We start from the raw sequence: 17,115 nt of genomic DNA, 5'->3' as shown, positions 1-17,115 counted from the left end.
CTAAAGATAATAAAAACTGTTTTATTTATATTATCATTATCATTATTTTTAGCTTGAAACACGCTCTCCACTCGGGCTTCTTTTTTTTTCACAGAAGGTTCACCCGGCCGGGTGAGGGCTTGACACGCCCGGGTCAAGGACATGAATGTTTTTCATAATTTCCAACATGCCCGGGTTATTTTTTATAGAATTTTCAACACGGCCGGGGCAAGGTTCTGAAACAAGAACTCACTTTCACACGGCCGGGCCATTTTTTTTAAATATCCAACGCGGCCGGGTTAAACTTTTAATTAAAAAAACTTTTTTTTCTTTTTATATATTTTTTTTTTGGAATTAAAACAAAAGAGAACAATACGAAATCACGGGTTGCCTCCCGTGAAGCGCCTTTCTTTCTCGTCTTTGGCTAGACTTGGACCCCATTTTATTAATCTGGTGCTTGCTCAATACACGGAAGAAGCTTTCGGATAATACTTGGTGATTTAAATTTTGGTGCCTTGTACTTTGCTTTCTTCTGTGGGTCCATCAGGGTCGTGACGTCCATCGGATTCTCCCCAAGCTTGAACTTTTCAGTAAGTTCTTTTGTCGATGCTTCATCAATACTTCCATTTGACACTAATGCTGGAACATCATGTTTAGACAACTTAAAACATTCATCAGTTAGTGGTTCAATGACATCTATATAATTCAAAGATGAGACATCACAAGGATAACGCATCGCATCATCTATGTTGAAATTGATTACCTCCCCATCAACTTCCATAGAAAGGGTGCCGCTATAAACATCGATTTTTGTTCTTGCGGTTTTCAAAAAATGGTCTCCCTAACAAAATGGAACTTGAGTGAGGAGTATCATCATCCTCCATGTCCAACACATAGAAATGAGCTGGAAAGACCAATTCATTCACTTGTACCAATATATCTTCTAATACACCTTTTGGGCGTACTATGGATCGATCGGCCAATTGAATGACTACCCCGGTCCTCTTTAACGGTCCTACGTTAAATGTTTTAAAAATCGAGTATGGTAGGACGTTAATAGAGGCTCCAAGGTCCAACATAGCTCTAGGCACCGTGATATTCCCCAATTTACAAGGAACGGTGAAAACACCTGGATCCTTGCACTTTGGAGGTAGTCTCTTTTGTAACACTGCAGAAATATTTTCACTAACCTTGATCGTTTCATTACCTTTAAGCTTCTTCTTTGATGTACAAAGTTCTTTGAGGAACTTTGCATACCGTGGTACTTGCTTTATAGCGTCAAGGAGTGGAATATTTACCTCTACCTTCCTGAATGTCTCCATGATTTTTTGCTCTTCCCTTTCCTTCTTTGTGCTGTGTAGCCTTGATGGAAATGGAGCTACAAGAGTAAATTTCATTTCACTTCTAACCGGTTCTTGTACTTTCATCTTATCACGGTCCTTCTTCTCAACAACAATTTCCCCTTCTTCTTGGATACTCGGACCGTCATAGCTTTTTCCATTCCTCAAGGTAATGGCACTCACGTTGTGCTTTGGGTAATTCTCAGTTTGTGCGGGTAATTTACCTTGAGACTCTAGTTTACTCACTGAGCTAGCGAGTTGAGCCATCTGTTGTTCCAAGTTCTTGATGCTAGCTTTAGTCTCCTGTTGGAATGAGTGAGTGCTAGTAGCTAAACTTTTCACAATGTCCTCTAAAGACATTCCCGAGCTTCCCGATTGTTGTTGTGCGGGTGGTTGTTGTCTAGACTGATAGTTTTGTTGTTGTTGATTACCTTGGAAGGGTGGGCGTTGCTGATATTGTGGGGGTCTTTGCTGATAACTCATGTTAGGAGGTCCCCAATTTTGATTGCCTTGATATTGTTCATATTGCCTTGAATTTTGCTCCTGGTAGCTTCCAAGTGCTTGTTCAACATCTTCTTGCAGTGTGGGACACATATCAGTGGGGTTTCCAAATTGTAGACAAATTCCACAAGCTCGTGCTTGTAGCTCAGCACTCTTATCCTTGGTGAGTTGCATGATTGCTTTGGTTAACTCAGCTAGCTGGGTTTCGATGTGAGGAGTGCTCACTTCCTTAACTTCTCGTGGGACATCCGTATACCACTCTTCGTCATGTGCAGAGTGCTTGGTGTCTTCAGCTATGGAGGTAATCAAGGCTCTAATTTGAGTAGGTGTTTTATCGAGTAGAGCCCCTCCACTAGACGCGTTTATCAAACGTCTCTCCATTGGTGCCAATCCTTCACAAAAGTATTGAAGGAGTTGGTGATCGGTTATGCCCTGTTGCGGGCAACGAGCACACAACTTTTTAAACCTATCCCAATAAGTGTGCAAGGCTTCTCTTTTGAGTTGCTTAATTCCGATGATCTCCTTGCGTAGAATCGAGGCTTTGACTTCTAGGAAGTATTTATCAAGAAACAGCTTTGCAAGTGCATTCCAAGTGGTTACCGACCCCGGTGGTAGGTAATATAACCATTCTTTTGCTGAGTCTTGAAGAGCAAAGGGGAATGCCCTTAGCTTGATTTGGTCTTCAATGACGTTGTGTGACTTCATACCGGAGCACACAACATGGAACTCTTTTTGGAACTTGTGTGGGTCTTCATTCTCTAAGCCTCGGAAAAGTGGCAATAGGTGAATGAGTCCGGATTTCAGCTCAAAGTTTTCCACAGTAGGGTAGTTAATGCAAAGTGGTTGTTGTGGGACATCACGAGTTGCCCACTGTCTAAGGGTTTGTTCATTTGCCATTGTAACTGCGGGAAATTGCGGTTTAGGTGAGTTTGGTTCTTGGTGGGTATGGGTAGGTGAGTGTGGTAGAGTGATGGGTGTTTCTTGATGGGATTGTGATTCCGTTTCGGTTTCTGATTCACTTGACAATAGTATGTCTTGCCAAATGTTGGTGACCGGAGGTGAAGATATAGAGGATGAGGAGCTTGCCAAATGTTGGTGACCGGAGGTGAAGATATAGAGGATGAGGAGCTTGCTAACTTCTTTCGTTGTTTTGCTTGCTTCCTTAATCTCTTTGTTGTTTTCTCGATCTCCGGGTCAATCTCGAGTGGTGTACCTGTACGCAAAGATCTTGGCATAAAACGTTTAAATATGCCGTATCCCCGGCAACGGCGCCAATTTGTTGGGTGTCGAATCCAGCAAATAAAATAATAAGAAAACTACTAGTATGAGTGGAAGTAGAGTTCGTGTCCACAGGGATATAGATTAATGAATTATGCGAAAACGTTTTAAACACAGCTACGAGTGTTTTAAAAGGGGGGTTTTTAGTTTAACTAAAACGTAAAAACAATTTATAATTTTTAGATTAAAAATAAAAGCTAATTAAAGTGGTTGGAAAATTCAGATGTTAAAACTAATTTCAACACCAGGGCAATTTCTTGATTCGGTTCAACTTACGATCATTAACGGTTATGGTGCAATGATCCTTTTTAAATAATGGTTTGTATCGACATTAGACGTCACGCAGTTCGGACGTCCACTCCATCTAATGTCTAACCAAACGCCGTTCGTTGATTAGAGCCAACCCGCTCTCTAAACTCACGCCGTTCGGATTTTAGCGTGCGGGTTGCGGGATAGAAGTATCAATTACAATCAAACACTCACGCCGTTCGGAGTGTTTAATTATATTATATGATTCTATAATAATTTTGGGTTCATAGACAAACTCAAAATATTATTTGTTCCTTGCGTCAAAAATTAAAACTTTATTAGGGTTCTAAAAATTGATTGAACTTTATTAGAAAAATTAATAAGTTGATCAGGTTTATTAACAATCTAATATTTTCCGGATCGAATCCGTAGTAAAAACAAGAATCATATAAACAAACCACTAAAATAATTGGATCTAACGTGATCGTTTCACATAAGTTTATGAACCAAATTAAAGAAAATAAACCCCGATGTCGAAACTATAAACGTCTAGCCAAACATGGTGGCTAAAACAATCAAGTCAAATACAAAACAAAGCATAAACTAACAAACCAAAATCAATTCCCAAAATCTGATTTGTTGCTTCTCTCGAACTCAACTCGAATTTGCAGCCGTCCAAAGATATGGCCCCCTCTTTTTCGTTCACATTGTTTTATGATGATATCCTCTCTTTTGTTGGCAGCCCATATTGCTTAGCTAGCAGCCCACTAAAAAAAAATAGATTGCATCAAGATGTGGGTGCTGTTACTATCAGGCCCAAACGTCTTTATTTTCTTTTATGAACTTTAAACTCCAAACATTATACTATTAAATTATACACCTCCAACTAAAAAGATGTATAATAATAATAAAATCCATCCGAAAGTTCACTCGTCATGTCGTTTCGCTTGTTTTGAGATCTTATCTTTGTGGTCACGAATCCTTCCACTTCTTTCCAACTCCCATTGTAATCCTTAATGATCGTTCCGCGCCTACAAAAGAAAACCAACCAAAGTAGATTCCATTCCACCAAAAACAAGTGTTTCACAAAATAATGATGTTTGACTATTATATATGCATGATATGTGATGTTATCTTAATATTATAGTGCTATAAAACATGCCTAAAAATGCAACTAACAGGCAATCCCTATTTGGATAAAATATCGGTTTCTGACATTCCATGACAACAAGAATGGGGTGTCAAATCCTATAGCGCTATATCATACTACCAACCAGTTTGGTGAAGATAAAATAAGTACTATCCAACAATTTATTTTATAATCTCTGAAAAATTAGAGTTCAAACCATAAATAATCATTCAGTTTGTCAAAAGATAAGTACTAACATGTATAATCAATGAACATAACAATTAGGTACACATGTTTCACCCCAAAACATTGAAAACAGTAAAAGAGGGGACTATGTACTCACTTGAGAGTGCTTAGAAGTCTTGAACAACTACCAAGCTAGCTAGAGGGATCACGGAATCAAACGGCACCTAATATAGGTAACTAAGTAAATAAACCGGACCTAAATCGGAAAATCGGATAAAATGAGGTTTCGTAAACCAAATGAGTGTGGGAACTGATATGATATGGTTTAACAAAGCCTACATACTAAAACCATACCTAACCTAAGTGCTTACGACCCATTTCGGCCCGTTTAGGTAGCTTATGCTACTTTAACGCGTCGTTCGCGTAAAACGCGTTCGGAACGCCTAACTAGTCCTATGACAAGTATTATATGCCTAAACATGTTTAATTATGTTGCATAATCAGTTAAATGACAAAAAGTTTGGGTTACATATGCTTAAATATCAATTATGCATAAAAAGGGCATCTTGGTCATTTTCCTAAGGCATATAAACTACCTATCATACAACTGACTAAACGAAGTGACCATAAGGTATAATCTCAGCAGGTTATTCCCTATGCAACTAAGGTCACCTAATGTGCTTGGTCGGATCCTAATGATCGACCAAATGGGTCGGGTTCCAAAGTCTAAGCGGTTGTTTAGACCGCTTATCTTACGACCCTATATAAGCACTAATCTAAAAGTGACAAGTTAAACATGTTAAGCAAAGTTTAAAAACAAGTTTGATAACAAGACAAAGGGTCTTGATACCCAAGAATAGTTTGGTTGCAAAATATGCAAGAATACGCATTTTGACCGAAACTATGACTCGTCACTACGCCTAAATAACGTGGCAATCAGTAGGTATAGTCACAAGAGACTATAACCATCGTGATTACGCTCACGTTACAAAGTTCAAAAGAACTCCATGTTGACCATAGACTGGTCAAAGCAGAAAGTCAAACACTGTTTCACTTTTACGCTTAAAAACGCATAAAAGAACCAAAGAATACTTACAACGGGTCCAGGAAATGGAGGATATGATCTATAAATTCTTAGGTATGAAGCATTAGAGCTTCAACTTAGAGAAAATTAGATCATGTGTGAGGAAAGAATGAAAATGAGGTGGGTCTATATAGGATTCGGTCCACCGTTAAGATCGTTTATCGAGAACCGTGCTTTAATCATGGCCTTACACTTGGGCCCAAGGTTTTGGAATACCATGGGAACATGTAAAACCATCAAATACCAGCCCATAGGGTGCAAAACCATGGGTTAAAACCATCAAAATCTCAAAAATGGAAGTAGTTAAATGTATCTGCCAGAAATTTCAAAAATGGTCCCTGCACTTGTAAAACTTGAATTTTTTGCACTTTTAAGCCCCGTTAACCCCATTTCAAGGCTCTAAAATAAAGTTAAAGTATAGGGAACTTAAAATATGCTCAAAAACATCTCGAATGTCGGTTCGTTTGGTCGTACGGTTGCGTTGTTCGGTTAATTACGACGTAAATCGTAACAAACGCAAAAACGATCCAAATTACGCGACGAATGGAATTTTATCATGCCAATCACTAAAATAAAATATTTTAATGATTACATAAATTTTTGGATATCCGGGTATATTCAGAACGTAAGATATGCGCGAAAATGCAAACTTATGCACTTTTGACGCTTTTAGTCTCTATTGATCAATAAAGTTTAATTTAGAATACCGAACCCCTCAAAGCCTATTTCTAACCAATGTACGAATAGGCATACTATCGCAGTTTGTCGAAATTAGTCACTGTGAGCGAATAAACTTGATTTCGACACACAAAACCATTCAAAACTTATTTCTAAGTTATGTAAAGATTATTTAAGGTATGTTAAGCCTATGTCACTGTTCCGGAGTGTTTGTTGCATTAAACTGATTATATTTACGCATCAGATCGCGTATAATCTTCCAGAAAGCGATTTAAAGCTCGAAATCGAACAAGAATTGATTTGTGCAAACGATACACATATTTATACAAATTCCAAGTATGAAATACAATATTTCATTGGTTTGGTATTCGTATGATGGTTAAAGTGACACTGGTGTCACAGTCTCCCCTACTTTAGGAAATTTCATCCCGAAATTTAATTTTAGAGGAAACTTGTGAAGACAACTGTGATGGTTTCGCTTTCGAATGAATCCCTCGAACCCTAAGTAAAACTCTGGGCCATGTTTGGATTCTTAGAGAAATTGTCAACCGTCAAAGTGAAGTCCTTATGGGACATGGGCCATGTTTTTGTCCATACTCCATAGTATAATTTTACAGCTTAGTTCTTTATTTAAAGATTGTCCATGTGTAAAAAAAATACATATGCTTTTGTTTATTGCTTCACATATTCTATTACTTTTAAGAAAAAAAAAGGTTTTTGGGGACTTATGAGGTCAAATTTGACTATAAGGATTTTTCATTTTGAGGAATCTGATTAAGTTAATAATATGTGAATCTATATTTTTTATGGAAAATCTTAATACATCAAGTTTTCAGCACTACTTGTGGGTTCAGAAGTTGTGAAAGTATTGTCCAAGTGTGTGCGTGTGAGTGTTACAATTAATTAATAATTCTAAGTGTGTACTTTGGGTAGTGGTATGCTCCATGTGGCACATACAAGCTTAAACTTACCCTTGAAGATCCTACGACCAGAAGCCAAGCATATTTATACAAAATGCAAAACCTAATTTCTTTCAACATTTTTGTCTGGATTAGTGGTTGGTTTTGTGTCAGCGTGGAAGCTTGCTAGGCTCAATGGCTCCTGGTCAACAGTTATCTGCAATTAATTAGGTGTGTATATCATTGATTTGATTCAACTATTAGGTTTAGTTTTTGGCTAATTCGAGCGAGTTATTGTTGTTAGGATTTGAAAGTGCGGTGGCGGTACCAGTGCCGGAAGAGAAACCGGTGGAGATTATAGAAGAGAAGACAACGGTTGTGGTTGAAACAAATGAGAGTTTGAATGTTTGGCAGGCCAACGAAGATAAAGTGGCTGATAATGGAACTGACTGTTCAAAGTGTAAGTTTTTTTGAAATTATTAAGTTTATGTTTTCGGCGTTTTAGTCTAACTATAACTAGATATAGTGTTAGATGTGAGCAAGGTGTAATTTGGAAGTAGTGTGGTGAGTGTGTGTCTAGCCTTTAAACAAAAACTAATTTGCAATAGGTTACAAAACAGCGATTAACAATTTCAAAATTCTATACCTGTTTTGGTAAAATAAGCCTATTAATTCTTTTGCTCAAGTATGAAGCATTTGCATATGCTAACAAAACCTAAACTTGACATTATCTATTTAAATTCTCTAATTAAGTCAACAGATATCTTCATAGGCAAGTACTTTTAAATTTCAACCATAGCTGTTATAGTTGAAGACGCTACGTCTTCATAGAGATATGTTGGAAGCACTAGACAATGTATGTGAAGGCCACCTGACATTGAAGCTTCGGTTTAGCTGCCGGTGGAAATAACATACTTGGTATGCCTTTCTTTTGAAATAAGTTATGTATTTTTATGGAAATTTGAACGTATTAACGAACTTCATTTAATGTTATTCGATTTGTGGTACAGAAGTATATGGTTCTATGCATGATATTTGGTTTTTCATCTCCAGAAGCTTACTCAAACCCCAAAGGTGCCAGCTGCAGATACTGCTTATTGCTATAATGCTTCATCTTTCTTAACAAAGTCTAGTAAATGATGACAACAAAGGAGATGCAGCTCACCCATATTTTTGTAAGAAGGTTGGTTAGTTTTTCATATTAATCTTTATCTTCTTTCTCTAATATGAAAGAGAATAAAAACTTGTATTAGTTGTGGATTTGATTTGGTTAGATAGCATACTAACAGAACATGATTCGACTAAAGTCTTGGCTTCCCACAAATGATCTAGAAATGAGCTAATACATTATTTCACCTGCTATCCTTGATTAGGTACTTGACTCGCATCTTATCTTTAACTGAAACCTATTATTAGATCGAAAACGAAAAAAATCAGTTGTTGCACGGTATTGCCCAAAGGCGAACAAGTTGCCGGTAGGATCACGTGTGGTGAGAAATTTGGATTTTCGAAGTCGCATTTACGGCGAACATTTACCAATCACAAAGAACCCGAACGCAACAAGAAGGTAATAAAAAAATGTTGAAGACATGCCTTGCTCTATTATTTGATTATAGTATTTGCAACACTTTCAAGTCAAAAAGCATCGAGTATACAGACATGAAGAAAACAACCTATAAATAGTTTACAGTTTATGTGTATTATCATTTCCTTTTTCAACTTTTGTAGATAGATTTCATGAGAAATTTGTTATTACGGCTTAAACTTATGTATGAATTTTGGTTTATTATTGTTAAGATCATTTGTTTTTAGGTTTTTGTTATGTTTACTGTTGTTTTTATTATGCAAAAAATAAAAATAAAATGACGAAAATGGCTACATTCAACCAGAATAAATACGTGTCACCAAAGCTTAAACATTGGTCACACTTAAAATTACTAAATTTCGTGTGTCTATATATAACCATTAGCCTTACCGTAGTCATTTAGTTTTTCGTTTGTGTGACTGAATGATACTAAACGTCACAGGAAAAGAATATTATGTGTGGCTAAAAGTTAGACAATGGTCACACTTAAAATTACAAAATTTCATGTGGCTTTACAGAATCTTTAGTCACAGCATCGTCATTTTGTTTATTTTGATGTGATGATATATTAGCAAACGTTTTGGGTAAAACAATACTATGTGTGACCAAAGATTACACAATAGCCACACTTAAAAATAAAAAAATTCATGTGGCTTCACATATCTTTTAGCCACGCCATCCTTATTTTATTTTTTTATGTGACGGAATGTTAACATACGTAATGGGCAAAATGAATATGCGTGACCAAATGTTAGATGATAGCCACACTTAAAATTATAAAGTTTCATGTGGCTTTACATAATCATTAGCCATATCATCATTACTTTGTTTTTTTATGTGACGGAATGATAGCAAACGTTATGAGAAAAGTAAATTATATGTGACCAAAGGTTAGCCATTAGCCACACTTAACAACACAAAACTTCATGTGGCTTTACATAAACATTAGCCACACTATCGTCGTCACGTTGTTTTTTTTTTGTATGACGGAATGATAGAAAACGCCATGTGAGAAAAAAAGAATGTGTGACCAAAGGTTAAACAATAGTCACACTTAAAATTACAAAAACTTTATGTGTGACTAAAGGTTAAACAATAGTCACATTAAAAAGTACAAAGTTATTTTGTGTGTCTAGAAATAGTTTTTGGCCACACTTGTAGTAAACTCATGTGACTAAATAAAATCCAACCACACAATATAATTGGTGTTCAAAATCAAGTTAACCAAGTTTAAGTTAAACAGCGGAAGCAATAAAGGTAAAACCAAAACATAAGTTCAATAAGTTTAAATGATAACATGGCACACAACGGTCCATGTCCCACAACGACTCCTCCTGCTCGTGCAAGCTCCATAAATACCTAACGACCTGCAAGGCATGTAACAACGAGTCAACAACAAAGATGAGCGAGTTCACAGTTGGTGTTCATTGTTAAGTTATTTCAAAACCATGAGTTCATTTGTAAGTCATAAGTTACCCAGTTTACCATGTTTCCCAAACATGTCCATAACCAGTGGGGGCTTCCCCATGTGAACCACTAGACCCGTTTACCATATCGACCACTGACTAAAATAAGTTGGTGCCCTTACATCAATGTCTATCATCATTGACTAGTGCCCAGATCCATTAGTTCACGCCCGTCCTCTGCGGCACGGTGTGTGGCTTGTCAAACCTAAATAGCGCTATCTAACTAATTACCCGCTCGCCATTGGTCCGGCGATTAAGTCGATATAAAAGGAGGGACTTCATGATAGAGAGTTTTGGTCTAGTATCCGTGTTGTCACCCTTCAGTAAAGAGGGTGTGTACGTAATCCCCAAACCAGGAGATTACGCAGGTTCCAATTATATACTTATCATATGTTGTCACCCTTCAATAAAGAGGGCGTGTACGTGTTCCAAACAAGGAGATCACTCTGTTTCAGTTTCAATCCTTTACCCATTCCCAACCCTTGGGAATCCCATGCCTTGTGGAAAGTGTGAACTCACCTTTGATTAGCTCGGCAGATTAGGTTAAGTGTATGAAATCTAGAGTGACCGACCACACCCTATAATAGTTACCATGCAAGTCAGGTTCGCACTAAGGTAATACACGTATTACTCTACACGTATTCTATCGTCATATTATACTTCTATCCACAATATATAATATTTACACAATTTGTAGTACATTAATTCGAACAGTTAGAACAGAATAGAGTAGTTATTGCGAAACAAATTTCTAAATTTTAACCTCTTTAGTTCATGTTTCAAAATCCTATATTAAAAAAAATAAAAGAAAGAATACGCATTGACCTGTTTCATGCAACAACAATTACTTTTTATTCAATAATCAATCTAGTTATAGAATCATGTTTGGAAACCCACATATAACCATACTGGTGCTTGGTATCACCTTCACTCATACATACACTTTTATACACATACATTGAGTAGCCTATATATTTATGTATATATATATTCGTATACATATATGCACAGCAAATCAAACCAATGTACCTATTCATCACATGCACACACAACTTGTAAATTAGAAATCAACGCGCATGATCGCATACGAGTTCGTGTTCTTGAAACGGAATCGAATCAGAACTTCCATCATGAACATGTATCAATGTACACATATGGCTATCAATAGTTGCATAAAATCACTCAATTTTGGACACATAGACATTCATAGTTCGATCACATATGCTCGACATCGTTACCCCGTTTCGTGCCTACACCTACGACGTTGTTAAATTTATAATCAGATCAACAAATTTATGAATCACGTTCAGATCATAATATTCGTACATGTCATCGCATAAACCCTTCATACATATTATTACATATGTATCGTATAAACCCTTCATACATATAGTTTCATACTCTTCCCACCTACTATTACATATGCATGCATACTCACTAAATAATTTTCACAAAAACAATCACATATAAGCATGGTTCATATTTTTCATAACCTACCAATCCATTGCTGGTTTATATACAAACATAATCATATGGATCCACACACAATTTCATGATTTTCAACTTTGGTGGTGTTCATCTATACACACAGATTTCGCACACCCATAAATAATTAACCAGGGAATTATGTGAACATTAACTACAACTCGAACCAAAACCATGACGAATCTTATAACTAGAATTATGAGCGAGCGGGGGAATAGAGGATCTTACCGGTGTTCGGCGGAGACTGAACTCGCCGGAGAAGATGATGGTGGTGGCCGGTTCGTCGTAGGATCTCGAGTGAGAAGAGAAGAGTTGCGACAGTGAGGGGGGGGGTCTTCTTGCTGCCGTAGGGTTTGGGTTCTTGTGAATCGTTATGCGATATATATAACAATTCACGTAACTGATGCTGAACAAAACAAAGAAGTCGGTGGTTGCATTAAGGGAGTGTGGGCTGATTTGGGCCGTAGCATGTGGGGGGTCGGTTTGTGTTTGATAAGGAATTACATCACACAATTTTCATACAACCACAACTATTATTATTATTATTATTATTATTATTATTATTATTATTATTATTATTATTATTATTATTATTATAGTTCGGCCTCATAAGCTTCGGATTACACGGGTGGGTTAGATCGACAAGTGAGGCATGCACGTTGGTTCAAACGGTTCGGGTTGATACAACACGGTAAGGATTTGGTTAATTCACCAGATTAAATAAGCATAAAGTTTGATTTATAAAAACGAAATAGATGGGTTTTTACCTCGAAGTTACGGATTGTCACACCGTTTCGTTATTCTCATCACTATAGGTCTTAACACATGACAAAATTTGTTGTGGTTTCTGTGCACTGAATTTCATAATTAGGTATGCATCCATAATTACGTAATTCCTTGCACAGTCCGCACAGTTCATTTCATAATGCGCAGGGGAAAATCAATCGAATAAACATGAAATGATTTGACTAGACCACCAAAGGATCTTTTTAACTAGATCAACGAACGATCTTTTTAACTAGATCAACACATGATCTTCTTAACTAGACCGTCGTACGATCTCCTTAAATAGACCACTTAAGGGATCTTTTTAATTATATTATCACATGATATTCCTATCCAGATTTTTAAATCAATCTGTTTAACTAGACCACTCAAGGGGTCCAATTATAGAATAGTACTTCATAACCCAAGGGACTTTAACTACAACGTAGAAGTCCATTAAGGAATTAAGATAGTACCTTTGGATATCCTACTATGAATCCCTTATACGAAGATATGGAAGATTCTACGAGGATTTAGATATTAAAAATTCGGATCACACAAAAACATATATAAAACTCAAAACATATAAGAAAACATATAAGCACAAAATCACATAATTTGTTTAACTTGATCTTTAATTTGTTATCTTTGGACACGGTTATTTTAAAGCACACCAGGAATCCAATCCGTGGATTTCATTTGGCACTTTAAACATCTTCAAGAATCTAACTATGGAGATAGAAAGATCTTAATAGGAATTCGGCTTTGTCCTTATTGAATTGTAATATACGTATTAAGGCATACGAATAGTTCAATTAAGTGCTCTGATTTGAGCGATATTTATCCACAAGGATCTAATTATGAGGATAGAAAGATCCAATTTTGGATTTTGGAATTTGTGTAACAAGAGGTGTTTCAAAACCTTGCACTAAACGTGCTTAAGTCGATACACAAGGTAGAGAGTTCATGAGGTTGAGGTACTAGATATGCCAAGGCGACATATGAAGCAGAATTTGGAGTTTGAGCAGCGGCAGGATTTGCAACAGCTTTGTTTTGGATAGCAAAGCGACATATGTTAACCAAATGTCTCCATTGTCCACCGTGGGTACATTTGAAACAGGGAATTTAATTTGGATGATGACGGTTGCATTGATTGTACCAAGGAGCAGTTCCCTTGTACGGCTTCATCCTTGAGGCTAGTCATGGTGATAGCTAAATCAACGGTCCTCTGGAGTACGACGTCTAATTGTTGGGCAATTGCAGCACCTAGTTCGGACATTGTTGTTGCGATGAAGAGGCATCATGAAGATAATGAAAAATATGGGAGGAAACAAGTGAAATGATATCGGATAATCAAAACAAAATGACAACGCATAGAAATTGCGATCATTTATTTGTTACCTAAGGCAAACAAATGAAACAATGACTAATCAAAGTAAATGGGTCAATATAATATATCGCGAAGACATGCTCACCTATAAGTGGACACTCACCCCAAGAGTTCCCAGGTAAGAGTGACTGGTCGGATACTGCGGATTTGTACGAACACTCTAGCCTTAGACAGAAGACTCAGGGTACAAGCACCCACCCTTCCAGTTTGCACGTGTTCACATTATTTAGACCAAACTTTGACGAGATTTTGAAAACTTAGAGGGTTCAAAACCTTATAATAAATCATCCTAGAATAGATGATTGGTTTTCAAAGTGGATTTGAAATTTGTGTTCTTACTGTGGTTGTCACCTAAGGATAAGTGACGGTATTGTTTTAAACTAAACACAAGATAACTTGTGTTAGGGTCCTAGGAAGGTTATAGTCTAGGTCAAAGCATTACTAATAACCTAATTCCCTATAACCATTGGCTCTGATACCAACTTTTCTGTCACACCCCGGCCACGTAAAACAACAAATCGTGGCGAAAATTGTCACACCCCCAAAATCCACCTGCGGTGTATCACCGCTTGGAGGTGTGACTGACCAGGATCAAGCCACCAATCATATTGAACAATATATATAGTAAATGTAATTCAACCAAACCAATATGAAAGGTGTTCAAAACATAAGTATAATATCAATGTTTAGCGGAAGCATAAAAGTAAACCCAACATAAGTATAAGTTCGAAATGTCATAACGTTTAACAAAACATTCACGATCCTTGTCCACAACGACCGCGCCTCCTAGTGCAAGCTCCATGTGTACCTAACGACCTGCAAGGCATGTAACAGAGAGTCAACAACTAGTTGAGCGAGTTCACAGTGGGTTGTTTAGTAATAGTGTTTATTTCGTAAACTATTTGTTTGTTTAGTAACCCATGTATCGTTTATAGTTACATCGCGGCCCTTCAGGCATGTTTGCGAAGATTTGTGGGGGTTTCCCATGTATGTTTAAACTAGTTATATTTGTATCGCGGCCCTCCAGGCATGTTTGCGAAGATTAGTATCAGTATCGCGGCCATTCCAGGCATGTGTGCGAAGTTCAGTAATAGTATCGCGGCCATTCCAGGCATGTGTGCGAAGAGTAGTAGGGGCTTCCCCATGTATCACTAGTCTAGCAGTATTTATAAGTGACCTTTCCCAACCGTGGTCAGTGATCCGTAATTCCCAATAGCAATGCAAGTACAAATAACCATTCAATCCCATTCCCTGCCCCGGGAATCCCATGCCTTGGTAAGAGTGTGAACTCACCTTGGTTTGCTCGGTAGAGTGTTTCACTTGTTTTAGTTATTAAGACCGACCCCGTCCTATTATTGATTTCGTATAACATCAGGCTCGTATTAAAGTATCGTCTCATATCCAATTATATAACACGTAGCACATAGGAATCATGTATTAATCATACCATATTTAGACATTACCTACTTCATACATTAGTCTTTACATGTGTAATTCATTACACTAATACGTCACATTTAGACATAATTCGTCACACATTTAATGCGTCGCATAATACAACACACATTTAGTACGTCATATTTCAAGTGTGCGGTTCGAACAGAATGTGATAGCTTCGCACAAACAAAACATATGTTGCTTCATATATGACAATTACTAACAGATCCAAAATATTCAAGGTCCAGCCAAGTTATAACATATGCGGCCCAATCACAAGTAAATTAGTCTAATTAATCTAACAGCCCAATTAATATATAACGGCCCAAACTAAAATGTATGAGATCTGTTAAGGCACTCGGCCCAGATTCATAGTGTAATGGATATGGTGCAATGATTAATTATTCTTTCAATTTGATTTATTCAAACCATAAATCATGAAACAAAACAACATTTTTCATTCATTCAATAATAAAAGAATCTGGTCACATGTCTTTGACATACAAATAAATGAAAAGATGATTGTTTCTAAAGGCCCAATCAGATTCAATTTTCATGATATCACATGCTATTTCAATGGTTGGTGGCTCATGTGAAACATATCGATATTCATAAATAACACACTTGTGAATGCAATACTATTATCATTACTATAATACTCATTGGTTTCACAAAACCCTATCACTGTCCTAGCCACAATGAATCAAATTGGTAACACAGTCGCATGATGGTGTGGTGCGGCCCAATCAGTATTTATTTATTTGTTTTTTTTTTTTAGTGAACTTAGTCAAACATCCCATGTGATACTAACTGTGGACGGCAGCATACACCCAAGTCATAGCATCGAATCAAGATTTATTACAAAACTACAAATATTAAACCAAGCTATGTAACACAACACACACATAATCACATATTCATGACTATGTAGCGATAAATCCAAAATACAACGCTCATACATACCTGAATGCAAGGATTGACGAGAAGGAACAATAGTTTCGCAAAGAGAGTTTCGTAAAAAGATGTTGTCGTCGGGTCTTGATGAGAGGAAAAAGAAACTAGGGTTGTATATGATGGCAATCGTTTGTTACGTGCATCTCATGCGTGTATATACGCTGAAGTAATAAGCCAGCCCAATTCTATCATCGATTTGGGCTCTACAAAGCCCAAGTACAAGTCCGATGTCATTGGGTGTAATCAAGTGTTCAGTTTGGGCTTCGGGTGTGCGTGTGTAGCCTGATACACTCGCGGCCCATATTTAAATACGGCGGCCCAGTTCAATGTGTGACTCCTATACGTAAACCCAAACACTTAAACGGATTCAACCACACCCTCAATCATAGCCAAGTAAATTCGTGTTCGACAAGTTTATCACAACAAGAAGTGAAATGAGAAGTTTAATATAACCAAAAGCATGAAAGGAGAGAATTACGAGAAGTTAGAGTCACGAGATCAAATGGTACAAACCTTGAAAGTTCGGGTTGTCACAGAAATGTCGGGGAGTGTTGTAACAGAATCATTGTTTCACAACCATGGATTAAATAAATTTCGTTTTATTGAATTATTGAACTCATTGTTTTATTACAAATCAGATAAATACAAATAATATCTTTCAAGTTTTAAAGTTGCTAAGGCACGAGTCCATCCTATGTATAGCATGCATC

At 37.0% G+C, this 17,115-nt stretch overlaps 1 protein-coding gene and 1 long non-coding RNA gene across 2 annotated transcripts; one reads left to right on the top strand and one right to left on the bottom strand.

The window, feature by feature from the left end:
* Positions 1 to 773: 773 nt before the first annotated feature.
* LOC110924382 lies at positions 774 to 2,717 on the bottom strand. The gene has a single exon (XM_022168396.1). It carries the CDS (start codon positions 2,715 to 2,717, stop codon positions 774 to 776), a length of 1,944 nt encoding a protein of 647 aa, XP_022024088.1.
* Positions 2,718 to 8,131: 5,414 nt separating this feature from the next.
* On the top strand, positions 8,132 to 8,742 carry LOC110923249. Its single transcript, XR_002583905.2, has 3 exons — positions 8,132 to 8,241; positions 8,334 to 8,506; positions 8,697 to 8,742. It is a non-coding gene; the product is annotated as an uncharacterized LOC110923249 (long non-coding RNA).
* The last annotated feature ends 8,373 nt before the right edge of the window (positions 8,743 to 17,115 follow it).

The sequence above is a fragment of the Helianthus annuus genome, chromosome 17 (genome assembly GCF_002127325.2).
Source record: "Helianthus annuus cultivar XRQ/B chromosome 17, HanXRQr2.0-SUNRISE, whole genome shotgun sequence".
Lineage (NCBI taxonomy): Eukaryota > Viridiplantae > Streptophyta > Magnoliopsida > Asterales > Asteraceae > Helianthus > Helianthus annuus.
This window is presented reverse-complemented; position numbering and strand designations above follow the sequence as displayed.

Bases quoted from the DNA above. Each gene is read 5' to 3' on its own strand.
- LOC110924382 (XM_022168396.1), bottom strand. From the start codon at position 2,717: ATGGCAAATGAACAAACCCTTAGACAGTGGGCAACTCGTGATGTCCCA.